The sequence below is a fragment of the Nyctereutes procyonoides genome, unplaced genomic scaffold, assembly GCF_905146905.1.
Source record: "Nyctereutes procyonoides isolate TBG_1078 unplaced genomic scaffold, NYPRO_anot_genome, whole genome shotgun sequence".
Classification (NCBI taxonomy): domain Eukaryota; kingdom Metazoa; phylum Chordata; class Mammalia; order Carnivora; family Canidae; genus Nyctereutes; species Nyctereutes procyonoides.
In genome coordinates this window covers 21,635,521-21,647,575 of record NW_026575030.1, presented here as the reverse complement: position 1 = coordinate 21,647,575, position 12,055 = coordinate 21,635,521, and the positions used below count along the sequence as shown (strand labels likewise).

The window sequence follows — 12,055 nt, the reverse complement described above, 5'->3', positions numbered from 1 at the left end:
GCTTGCTACCTCCCTCCCTTTAGGGCTTTACTTTCTACATGCAAATCTGCTCGTTTTGTCCAGCTCTGGACACACGGGCCGCGCTCATTTCATGGAGGACAAAGAAGTTATCTCCTTATTATCAGAAAGTGTTCATGGTTGGGCACATGGCCTTCTCCGAGGCTGTGTACAGCAGGCCCTCTCTGTATGCAGGGGACATACCAGGGGAAGCTTACTATCTAAGGCCTGACAAAAACACACATGTGAATGGGGGACACAGAGAGCAGAACAAAAACAAGCAGCTAACTGGATAGTGAGCAGAGCTCCTTTCCAACCAGCTCAAGGGGAGGGCAATGCTGAGATCTGCTCTCGCTGCCGGGAGGTGAGTGCAAGTTGCCAACGGGGAGAGGCCACCGAAGCGCAGTGTGTGCATATCATGCAGGGAGGCATGGTCCCCCCTCTCCCACCTTACGGAAGACACCAACGATTCAAAAACCAGGTACTGGCTCTCATTGTGGCAAAACTGCCCCTCCTGTGATGACGTGAGGTGCCACCCATGCCAGGTCCCCGCATCTGCCTCCTTTCCTGAGTCCCGAGAGCTTGGGACCTGCTGGATGGCCTGGTCACAGGGAGGTAAGTTTAGGACACAGCTTTGGTTTTCATCACTGCATTTCCTGCCTTTATCATTGGAAGCTGGCTGCTAAAGCAGAACTCTCTTTGTGTGTATGATAGAATTTCCTTTGTTTATTGTGAAAAGTTTGTATTTAAGAGAGAAAATTAAAAAAAAAAAAAAAAAAAGGAAAAATCTCACCAGGCTAACTGCAACGCTGGCACTAGAGAGGTACCAACCCCCACAGTTCCTCCCCTAAACTTGGTGAGAGCTTTGTCAGTCCTCAAACCTTAACATAAATACTTCTGGGGCAAAAGGCTGGTGCTAGCTTTGTCCAGCAGCCAGCCTGGGTTGCCTGTCCCGATTAGATATTTTCTGGAAGCCAATGTCACATTTTCCTTCCATCCTGCCCATTAATCTAGCCTGCTGGCAAATACCACTCGCCCCACTGAAGCAACCCTTCCTTGCACAGAAGCAAGGAAAGTTGGCCTTGCCTCTGCAACAGAGGAGTTGCTCTCCTAAAACTCCTTAAAGAACATCCTGTCGTAAGTCAATCAAATGCAACCACATCGAATCTCATTTTCATTTCAAGCCTGGCAATGTGATTTTTCTACAACCACAATTCCCATGGTCGTTCCGGGGCATAACATCCGCCTGACAGACAATGAGAATGTATGTACATCTGAGGCTGCGACGCTCCTTGGGGGATTTCCAAAGACTCTAAACCTTTGGAGGCATGAGAGCTGCAGTTTTGGAAGGTGAAGAACTGAGGAAGCGGATATTTTGCGAACTGAAGGGTGAAGACCTGCCCTTCCAATGGCATTGTTCAGAGTAGCCCAGTGCTGCCCATATGTTGGAAATACCCAGATGTCAGAACATGACCCCTCCTGCCTGTCAGAGCTACGGCTCCAGCACTCAGAAAGGTGAGCAAGAAAGAGACAAAGCTCGGTATGCTGGCAAAACCTGGAGAAGGACTGGGAGGGAAAACAGAGAAATGAGCCAAGATACATGGCTGTCTTTGTTTTTAAGGGCTTTCAAAGGGGAGGTACAGAATGCGGATCAGCACAGGTCGGGGGTGAGGGAGCAGATGGGAAATCTCTGTACCTTTCTCTCGATTTTGCTCTGAACCTAACACTGCTCTAAGAAAATTAATAAGTCCTAAAAAGCAAAACAAAACAAAGAATGGGACCTCGGCAAGGAAGCTAGGGGCTTTCCCGTAGGCCACATCCAAGCGGCAGAGAGAATGGCGTCGGGGAGTGACCACCGCTACTGTAATAAGCAGGATCTTACAAATCCATATATGTGGCTGTTTGATATACAAGACATGAAAATGCATTTACTAGGGACGTAAAGGTAACCTGGTGCAATGTTGACCGCAAAGAATGTACTCTCGGGGTGTTCAGTGAATTGAAAGGTCCCCTTCCTACTCACCAGGGAGGAAAAATTGGGACCTTTGAATCATTGGCAAGAGAAAGTAAAATCAAAAAGTTCTTGCCTCAAAGTTTAGAGCACAGTATAATGGAGCATATAGTTTTCAGTTAATTCCCCAGCGATGCTAAATGATAGCAACTTCAGGTCCAGAAAGCTCAGCAGCTTTTTAACCCCCAAAATGAACCACTAGCCTTAAAATGGGCTGAAGCTATAGTGTTTATCTCAGGGTACATGGTTAACCCCCAGCTCGCAGGCTCTGCTGTGCATAGGTCCATGAGGAGAGCCCTCTGGATCAGCACTCAGAAAGCCCTGAGCCACTGGGTATGTCCTGGATCTTCCAGCAGTTACAGCACCAAACCTGCTCCTTGCAACTTCCATCGGTGTCTGGGTACCAGATGGGGAGGCTCACAGATTCTGCATCCTTCGCTAGTCCTAACTGTGTAGCACAATTTGCTGACCAGAGCCCACTTTTTTTTTTCTTAATTTTATTTGTTCATGAGAGACACAGAGAGAGGCGAAGGGCGAAGACACAGGCAGAGGGAGAAGCAGGCTCCACGCAGGGAGCCCGATGCGGGACTCCATCCTGGGTCCCCAGGATCAGGCCCTGGGCCAAAGGCAAGTGCTAAACCGCTGAGCCACCTGGGCTGCCCTTCTTTTCTTTTCTTGTCTTTTTCTTTTCTTTTCTTTTCTTTTTTCTTTCTCTCTCCCTTCCTTCCTTCCTTCCTTCCTTCCTTCCTTCCTTCCTTCCTTCCTTCCTTCCTTTTCTTTCTTGGCTCAAATGCCCAGTGTGAAGCCCTATATGAGGCTTGAACTCATGTCTCTGAGATCAAGACCTGAACTGAGATCAAGAGTTGGATGCTCGACCCCCCAAGCCCCCCCCCCCACTTAACACCCATTTCAAACATAGACGGGCTCTATGACAAACATGTTGAACCCCAGCCCCGAGTGCCTTACACTCCCATCCTAGGTCTGTACCTAACTAACCACATGGGCAGGGTCTTCCCAGGAGGCTATTCTCTTACCTTTAAAGATCCGCCTCTGAGATCCCAAGAGTTGGCAGGCCTCGGCAGAGGAGCTACAGGAGTTGACACATTTCTGCATCCCGTCGGCCAGGTCAAACAGTGTCACGTTGGAGGCCAAGGAGAAGGTGGTTTGCAGGGACATGACCACTGCATTGGACTCCCTATTGGCAAAGTGTGTGGGTTTTTAATTGTCCTCAAATGACATGTAGGCCCCAGGGCTTGTGGAAAGAACATGCATCTCCTTTCTCCAGGAAGGAAAAGGGAGAGCATGGAGGTCCAGGGACCTTGGCCCCGGGTCACTCTGTGGCTTGGTCAAAACAGGGCCCAGTTTTGTTGCTGTCGCCTACGTTATGATGGCCTCCCCTTTGTTGTAGACTGGTTCACAAGTAATTCCGTCGCTTACCTAGAAGCATGAACTGTGGATCGGGTGTAACCAGGTAACGTTGAAAAACACATATTTAACTGAAAGGAAGAACAGGATGGTCGTTAACTGTGAGTTAGATAAAAGCCTTAGACCTAGAACCAATTTCCTATTTTCAGGATAAAATAGGCATTTTCCAGCCATCAAGTTATCAGCAGGCAGCTTTACAGAGGAGTGGTGTCCTTTTTTTTGTTCCCTTCTTAAATGCCTCCCTGCTCTTGTTCTGTTGTTCTCTGAGTACAAAGGGAGAGAGGCAGATAGTAAATCAGTGGGGAAAATCTTGGCAGGAAATGATGTTCAGAACAGCACCCTTGGATGCAAAACATCTTCAAAGGAACAGATCTCTTCTAAGACCCAGGGTTTCAAAAACTCAGAGGCAACTGTTTATTTGGACTTTGCAGAGTGAACAAGGTTCACTGAAAGAGGCTTCAGCTACCCCAGGTCTGGCAGGCCCGACACAGACCCTCATAATCTACAGTGAGTTGACCTAACTCAAAGATAGGTCCTCTTCAAAAGGGCTCTCCATGGGAAATCACATTACGTGGGTCAAGAGCCCCTTTTTGGAGAGCAAATTAAGAATGACTCTCCCTGTGTTTGCCTTGTGCCCTCAGAGAGAGCGGAAAATCCCTCTAGGGCATAAAGTTCCATGCCTGCTTTTCTGCTGCCCCGACAGTAGGGGCTTCGGAAGGTCACAGTACCTTGACCTGTGCAGCGTGCCTGTCTGCAAAGCCGGTGTGTCAGGCACACTTTACTCTTCATAAGATGGATTCAAACATAGGATGTTATCAAACCCTTTTTCGCCTTGTGGGACATTGCTCTATATTCTGACGGGCAATGATTTATTAGTATAATGATTTTAAACTTCTTTTTCCCAGGGGAAAAAGAGAAAAGGCATATTTCAGAACAGAATGGCATCTTGGGGAAGGCCACTTAAGTGGCTTCTCTAGTTACTGCTTAAATCTTCACTTTTCTTGGGACTGGGGATGTCATATCACCAATAAATTATACATTCATACTAGGTGAAAATGAACAAGTCAGGTTAGTCACTGAGCGCCGTATACTGGGAAGGACTGCATCTCTGCCCAGGGTTCTAAGCCCCTGTACTACCCAAGAAGGAAATATTGACCTCCAGTACAACCAAGAGGCAGCTGTGCTGGAGTGACAAGAACACCAGGTATAGGATTAGTAGACATAATATCCTGCTGTATAGTAAAGAATTTAACCTCATACAAAGAGAGGTCTGGCCCTTGGCTTCCAGGAAGTAATCAATAAGCTTTTGGAACGTCTTGCCTTTGTCTACCTGGAGGCCTGGCCACTCCAAATATCTAACAATGTGACTTATGTGGGGGCTTTGGGTTATATGGTATCAGCCTGACCTCCAAAGGGACTGGAGGCTGAGGCCAGCCATACAAGCAGTTGGCTATGTCCACATATTGGCTCTAGGCATCAAGGTTCAGGGGAGCTTCATTGGTTAGCAATACTCCATGAATATTGTATACATCATTGCCAAGGGGAGTTAATACAATACAACACATGGGGAAAAGACAACTGGAAGCATCAAACTTGGAATCCTCCTTGACTTCGCCCCATGTCTCTTTCTTATGGCTGATTGTAACCTGGACCTTTTCACTGTAATAAACTACAACTGTGAGTTTAACAGCTGTCAGTGAGGTCTGAGTCATTACAATGAATTATCAAATCTGAGGGTGGTCTTGGGGATCTTCAAACTTGCAAATGGTGTCAGCAAAGGGGATAGTCTAGTGGACTAGTCCCTAACTTTGCACCTCTCTGTGTGAACTCAGGCCTCCCACTCTTTTAGCTGTAAAGGTGTCACTTTTATAGGAGTGAGGCATCTGGCAAAGTGCCTGTCATAGAGTAGATGCTCAGTTAATATAGAAATGGAATTGAAATCTAAATTTTATTTTATTTTATTTCTTAAAAGATTTAATTTAAAAAAAAGATTTATTTATTCATGAAAGACACAGAGAGAGCAGCAGAGACATAGGCAGAGGGAGAAGCAGGCTCCCCTCGGGGACCCTCATGTGGGACTCGATCCCCAGACCCTGGGATCATGACCTGAGTCAAAGGCAGACAGATGCTCAACCACTGAGCCACCCAGGTCCCCCTGGAATCTAAATTTTCCACAAATAAATTCTACAGTCCTATAAAACCCTATAGGTTTTGGCTAATATACTCTTAGCCATAAAGAGCAAGTAAAGATGAGGAATCAAAGGCCCCTAGATAATCTATGCAGGGAATTCTCAAGCCTAGAAAATCAGGATGAACTGTTATGCCTTTGGCATTGCCCCGAGGAAAAAAAAAGCATTCTTCTCCCCAAGTTTGGAAACACAGAGAGAAAGTCACACAGCATGTCGAATGCAGATGGAATAGTAGGATTTTCTGGATCTTTCCTCATTGCCAATAGTTCTTATTGGTACATACCATCTAACCATCTGTGACTATCAGTCTGCACATGGAAAAGAAATGCCAAGGCACTGGTAAAGGGTGCATGTGAGGGCACATTGAAGAAACGCTTCTATTGGCACCAGTGGTTCTCAGCACCTCCCTTCTATTTCTGAGCAGCTTTTAATTTTATCATGACGTTTCCCTTCCAAATATAATGGAAATGAACATCTTAGGAGATATAGCTGATCTCCATGAGGTTCCCAATTCTGAATGAAATCTGTTCTAGAAAACAAAGGACTTGAAAGAAGATGCCTCTCACGAAACTTACTGTTTTGGTGATCTCATTTTCAACTTCATGTAGGTCTGCATGTTTCTCCATGGTGGTATTGAGAAATGTTTTCTTTAATTTGAACTCTGTCACAAAGGTTCTAACTGAAAATGAAAACACAACCCGTTAGACCACGCGACGGGCCAACCTATGCATGGCTGCGTGTTTGTGAATCTCTGGTGTATCACTCTTTCCTCCACCTCGCAGGACAATCTTGGTGCATGTCCTTCTTGAGGGGAGAGAACCCCTCTCCCTCTTCTAGCTCTGCTCTAGGAAGATGGGCGCCTGGTTGAGCTGAGCAGGAGGCTCGGACAGAGTCAACCTTTGAGTCAGAAACTCCAAGGAGCCTTTTGCATGTGTGCACGGGTTGCTGTGAGGAGCCACCCCGACACCTCTCTAGTGGCCTCCTACATAATCGATGCTACAAAGTTGTGACAAGGAAGAAAGACCAGTTGGCTTAAATGACATAACCCCAAGAGGAGGGGAGGGGATGTGGGGTCAGGCCTGAGAAAACTCTCGACAGAGGAACACTCTTGTCCTCTTGGCCCAGACTGTGAAGCCCTCAGCTTCAAGGACATGCTTTGATTTCCTCTTCTGGTCAGTGTCACCCCACCAGCCCCCATCCCTCTCGCTCAGAGGAAATGCCCATTTTATCACTGATGAAAGAGACTTCCAGAAATCAGCTCACTGACTCAGGACAACCAGGGGTGCTATGGAGGAAGGTGTCAAACATCCTCCACTCTGGGGGCTGCCAGGCCCCACAGTCACAAGCCATGCAAGGCAAATGCCCCATATTCAAGATACTGCTGAGATCAGGCCTGAAAGAAAGCAGCCCCGTTTTCAGGGCCCATTTCACTCATAAAATAAACTTGTACTTAATATCAATTTGTGCTGCCTGGGCCTGGGAGGCAGGAGGGATGGATCTTACAAACGGGCAGGCGACAAATAATTAGTATACCCTGCTTTCTATCTGCCTCTTATCTTCCTTTATATTAAGTTCTTATCTTTCCCTCTGGACAGGGGGAAAGAAAGACCCCAAACCCAGGAACCCACGAAGCTGCTCTATCACAGAAAGCTTGTCTGCTGAATTAAGAAAAAGGCCCACAAATGAGCCAGGGAACACATTTAACATCTTATACTTACTGTCTAAAGCCCTTAATCCTTATTTAACATCTTTTTGCTTGTTCTACAGTTCAGTGAAGCCAGCTGCTCAGGACTCTTTCTGAGCAGCAGGGAGCTCTTTGAAAACATTCTTGGCCAAATGAAAGCATTTCAGCATGCTCTAATTTGCATGTTCCTCTGATGTTTATGAACAATGAAGCTAAATGACTTGAAAAGGGAAAGATGATTGTTAACACAAAAGAACGGCTCTCCCCCTGATCCGTGGAGCTTGGGGGACACTCTGGCACACAGGCTTCCAGAAACACCACCCTGCTCCTTCATCTTCCCTTTCCAACTGGTCCGGGCTGATACCCAGACTCTCTGGATGGAAATACACGTCTTGTGAATGTTAAGTGCACAGACCCCCTCCCGAGTCATGACGTACATGTGGCCTCTGCTTTCAGTGCAGCCAGGAAGACGGCCACACGCAGCGTCCTCCGGGCCCCCACACCCTGCCTGGCACACTGACGTCTTCGTGCCTACCTTCCATCATCTGGCTTTAAGGCGATTTTCTACTTCACATTCAACTGTTGATTTGCATGGGTTCTATAAATGATTTTTAAATTATTATTTATTTTTTATTTTATGAAGTTTTAAACTTCAATTCCAATATAATGAAGGTAGTGTTGTATTAGTTTCAGGTGTACCCTACGGTGACTCAAGGATCTGACTCAACAATCGATCTGGCTCAACAATCATGTGCATCACTCATGCTCATCAGGACCAGCGCCCTCCTCCATCCCTATCCGCTATGTCACCCATCCCTCCACCCCCTCTCCTCTGGTAACCATAAGCTTGTTCTCTATAATTAAGAGTCTGTTTCTTGGTTTCTCTCTCTCTCTCTCTCTCTTTTATATAAATGATTTTTTTTTAAGATCCATAATTATTACGTTGTATTCAGAGTACTTCATGTTTTCGTTGCTTTCAATTCTGGTCCAAGAGGTTGGGGACTAAACGATACCTCCCGTCTGGAGAACTCTACCATTTTCAAAGCTTGCTCAGAGACTTTATTTCATTTGATCTTCACAATAACCTTGAGTGGGAAGCAGAGCAGGTGGTAATCTGATTTTACAGATGAGAAAATTAAGGCTCAGGAGTCATGTGCCGAAGGTGGTGGCTCTGGAGCTGGAAGCTGGGCAGTGGGGGGTTCCTGGCAAGGCCGTTTTCAACAGTGCTTCAAAACAAAATCATTCCAGCTTCTCCATTCTTTTTTTTTTTTTTTTAAGATTTTATTTATTTATTTGAGAGAGAGACAGAGAGTGAAAGCATGAGTGGCGGGTGACAGGGAAAGGAAAAGCAAACTCCCCGCTGAGTGGGGTGCCCGACCTGAGGAGCCTGGCCTAGGGAGGCTGACCTGGGGAGGCCGACCTGGGGAGGCCGACCTGGGGAGCCCGGCCTGGGGAGCCCGGCCTGGGGAGCCCGACCTGGGGAGCCCGCCTTGGGAGCCCGGCCTGGGGAGGCCGACTTGGGGAGCCCAGCCTGGGGAGGCCGACCTGGGGAGCCCGACCTGGGGAGCCCGACCTGAGGAGCCTGACCTGAGGAGCCCGACCTAAGGAGCCCGACTCAGGGTTTGATCCCAGGACCCTAAGATCTTGACCTGAGCCAAAGGCAGATGCTTAACTGACGGGGCCGCCCAGGCGCCCCAGCTTCTCCATTCTTAAACTACAGACTCCTGGCCTATTTCTTCCAGGGTGTAGCTAAATGGAATAGGTTACCCCAAACAAATAAACTATTAGAGTTTGGACAGTCTAACAGTTTAGACTATTAGAATATAGACAGATGTCTATTTTCCTAGATTTTTTTTCTTTAAATCATGCTTTGACTCGATCCTTGTATTTTAAACAATTTCCAAAATTCTACCACTATTTTTGTAAGGTACTAAGTGTTTGAAATACATTTCTAGGCCCAAGATGGAGCTGCTCCTGCCCAGGGTGACACGTCGGCAAACCGAACCTTCGAGTCCTCTAAACGCTCCCGTGACCAGAAATGTAGTGTATTCAGTCAGCCAATCCCCCAATGCCAAGTCCACTCTGGGCTCTGTACTCACTCCCTTGTTCTTAATCTTTCTAAACAAGGTCACATATGCAACCCTGGCCAGTCATGCCCTGTTTCAGAAGTGATGCCGCTTCTCATCCTTGCCAGACCCCTCAGGGACAGAGCTCTACTGCTTGGGAGGCCCCCGACTCCCCCAGTCCACGGCTGTTCTCCCTTAAATAAAGGACATCAAATTCATTATCCAACCGTTTTGTTTTGTCATCTGACACAACCTCCCTAAAAAAATCTGATGATTCCCCTCAGCCTGTGGGCAACAGGAATTCATGCAAATAACACTTTTCAAAGGTCACAGACGTTTGTTCTCTCAAAAAAAAAAAAAATTTACTGAGCACGTTTTGTGTGTTAAGTCTCACACTGTTCAGTTTAGGATGACTCAAAGATGAGTCACTTTACCTGCCAGTTTCCTTATCCAGCTGAGATCACTCTATGTTCTGCACTTCTAATCTCTGCAACAAGTTATGTATTGAACTCAACACGCTAAAGCAGAGTTATGCCCTGTGTGCAAGGAAGCTCTCACGATGAACACATTATCATGTGATGGGAGTTGTGGGCTGGAACGTGGCCTCTCAAAAATCAGGTGTTCAAGCTTGGTCACTTAGCCCCTTGTCAGGACCTTAATTTTCATTTGTGTTTGCTTTTTAACCTGTAAGCCAGAGATTATATCTAAAATCAACCAGCTTTAAGACAAATTAGGGAATGAAATAGGACCAATTATATGGTTGGTATACAATTAACAGCAACTTTTTTTGTTTTGTTTTTTTAAGGTTTTACTTATTTATTCATGAGATACACAAAGAGAGAGGCAGAGACATAGGCAGAGGGAGAAGCAGGCTCCCCCGCAGGGAGCCCGATGTAGGACTCGATCCCGAGACCCCAGGATCATTATTTTACCCAAAGGCAGGCGCTCAACCACTGAGCCATCCAGGCGCCCCACTAACAGCAGCTCTGTAAAAATGTATCTGCCTAGGGACAGGACCGTGAAGATCATTTTTAAAAAGAAAAAGAATGAATAAAAAAATAAAAAATAAAAAGAATGTGTGAATATGGCAGGATAATCAGGGTTTTATTCTCTCTTAAAAAGTTTTTTTATGATGTACTTAGAATATCCTTTTGACACATATTTTTTCCTAACTGCAGGTAGGATGGTTAGGCAAATAGTGTTGTGCACAAATAATGACATGTCTGTGCAGTCCTTAGGAAGTTTGTGTGATATTTTTAATAACATGGAACAATGTTTAAGATATAAAGTTTGTACAAATACCACGGTTTCTACTATACAAAAATATAATGCACACTAAGAAAGACTGCAAATAAGGTGCTATATCTCTGAGTGATTGAAAAATAGTCAGCAATTTCACCCCTTTCTGTATTTTTTAAGTTCATGCCTTGGACAAATACCAATTTTGTTCAGGGAGGAAAACGATAAATGTTATTTTAAAACATATACTGTGGTACAGAATAAATTCCAAGACAGATTCATTCTCTTACCCAAATTGCATATTCCTTTTTCCAGCTGGTACCCAACTGGGCATTTGCAGGTGAAGGATCCCTGAGTATTATTGCATGTGGCCAGGGGTGGGCAGGGGCTCAAGAGGCATTCATTCACATCTGCAGAGGAGAGAAAACAGGGCCCTACTGGGTCTGCAGCAGACAGCAAAATCATTATCCAGTATGGTAAGCACCAACTAAGAGCCGAATGGCACGATGTGCGGTAGGGTCCCAGGGATAAGGAGGATGCTACCCTTGACCTTGAGGGACTGCCAGTCTGCTGAGGGTGGAGGCAGCCATGTATACAGCTGACTGTAAATACGAATCAGGACTTGGAAGTACAGAAAGAGTAAAAGATTTTGACGGAAGGGAGAATTGAGGACCGTTTCCAATAACATCTGAACTAAGACTAGAAAGACTTTAGCAAGCAGATGGGGGGAGTGGGGGTGTAGCCTAAGGCACCAGCACAGCGAAGGCCAGAGGCAGGAAAGCGTAGGGGTCTTTCAGGAGCTGTAGGTGGTCCAGAGTGGCAGGGGTGTAGGGAGCCCCCAGAATGGAGCCAGATTGTGGAGGTTTGTCAGTTCCATCATCTGACGTTATTCTGCAGACAACACGTAATGCATGCTAGAGAACTCTCCAAGAAGCAGGGGATGAACTTAAACAAAATCTTACTCTCCTACCTTCTGAAGGGAAATAGTGTCTTTGCCTATCTCAATGAGATCGTCTGGTACAGACCCTTGGAGATGACTTTTGCTCTTACCCACACTGCAGTCATCCCCTTGCCAGGAAGGTGAGCATTCGCATCGATACCCATGGCTGGTGGAGTCCACAATGCATTTCCCATCATGAAGACAAGGGTTAGTGGCGCAGCTGTTAACTAAAAACACATTCCGGGAATAAGGCAGTTAATCACATAGGAAATGTAAAAGCAGCTCTAGATAAATATTTAATTCTTCTGGCTAATATTTGATTTTTGCTTATTTCTGTTTACTTGCCCTGAAAGGTCACACTACTAAAATAGAACGGGTTCCCGGGGGGGGGGGGGGGAGTGCAGAAGAGATGCCGTGGGACTGGATCCTGGTACAAGTTCATGTGCATACACATGCGTAAGACAACTGGATCCCTGAATGCAAGAACTAGTTCAAATCCAAATG

General features: G+C 46.1%; 1 protein-coding gene across 1 annotated transcript in view; it reads right to left on the bottom strand.

The window, feature by feature from the left end:
* The window catches only part of HEG1 (heart development protein with EGF like domains 1), an 88,471-nt gene that overhangs the window by 30,455 nt on the left and 45,961 nt on the right, over positions 1 to 12,055 (bottom strand). Inside the window, exons 8-12 of the mRNA XM_055316015.1 lie at positions 11,662 to 11,778; positions 10,902 to 11,021; positions 6,198 to 6,301; positions 3,446 to 3,504; positions 3,043 to 3,203 (exon numbers count right to left, since the gene is read on the bottom strand). Of these exons, the coding sequence (XP_055171990.1) occupies positions 3,043 to 3,203; positions 3,446 to 3,504; positions 6,198 to 6,301; positions 10,902 to 11,021; positions 11,662 to 11,778 (561 nt within the window). The remainder of the gene's footprint in view (positions 1 to 3,042; positions 3,204 to 3,445; positions 3,505 to 6,197; positions 6,302 to 10,901; positions 11,022 to 11,661; positions 11,779 to 12,055) is intronic.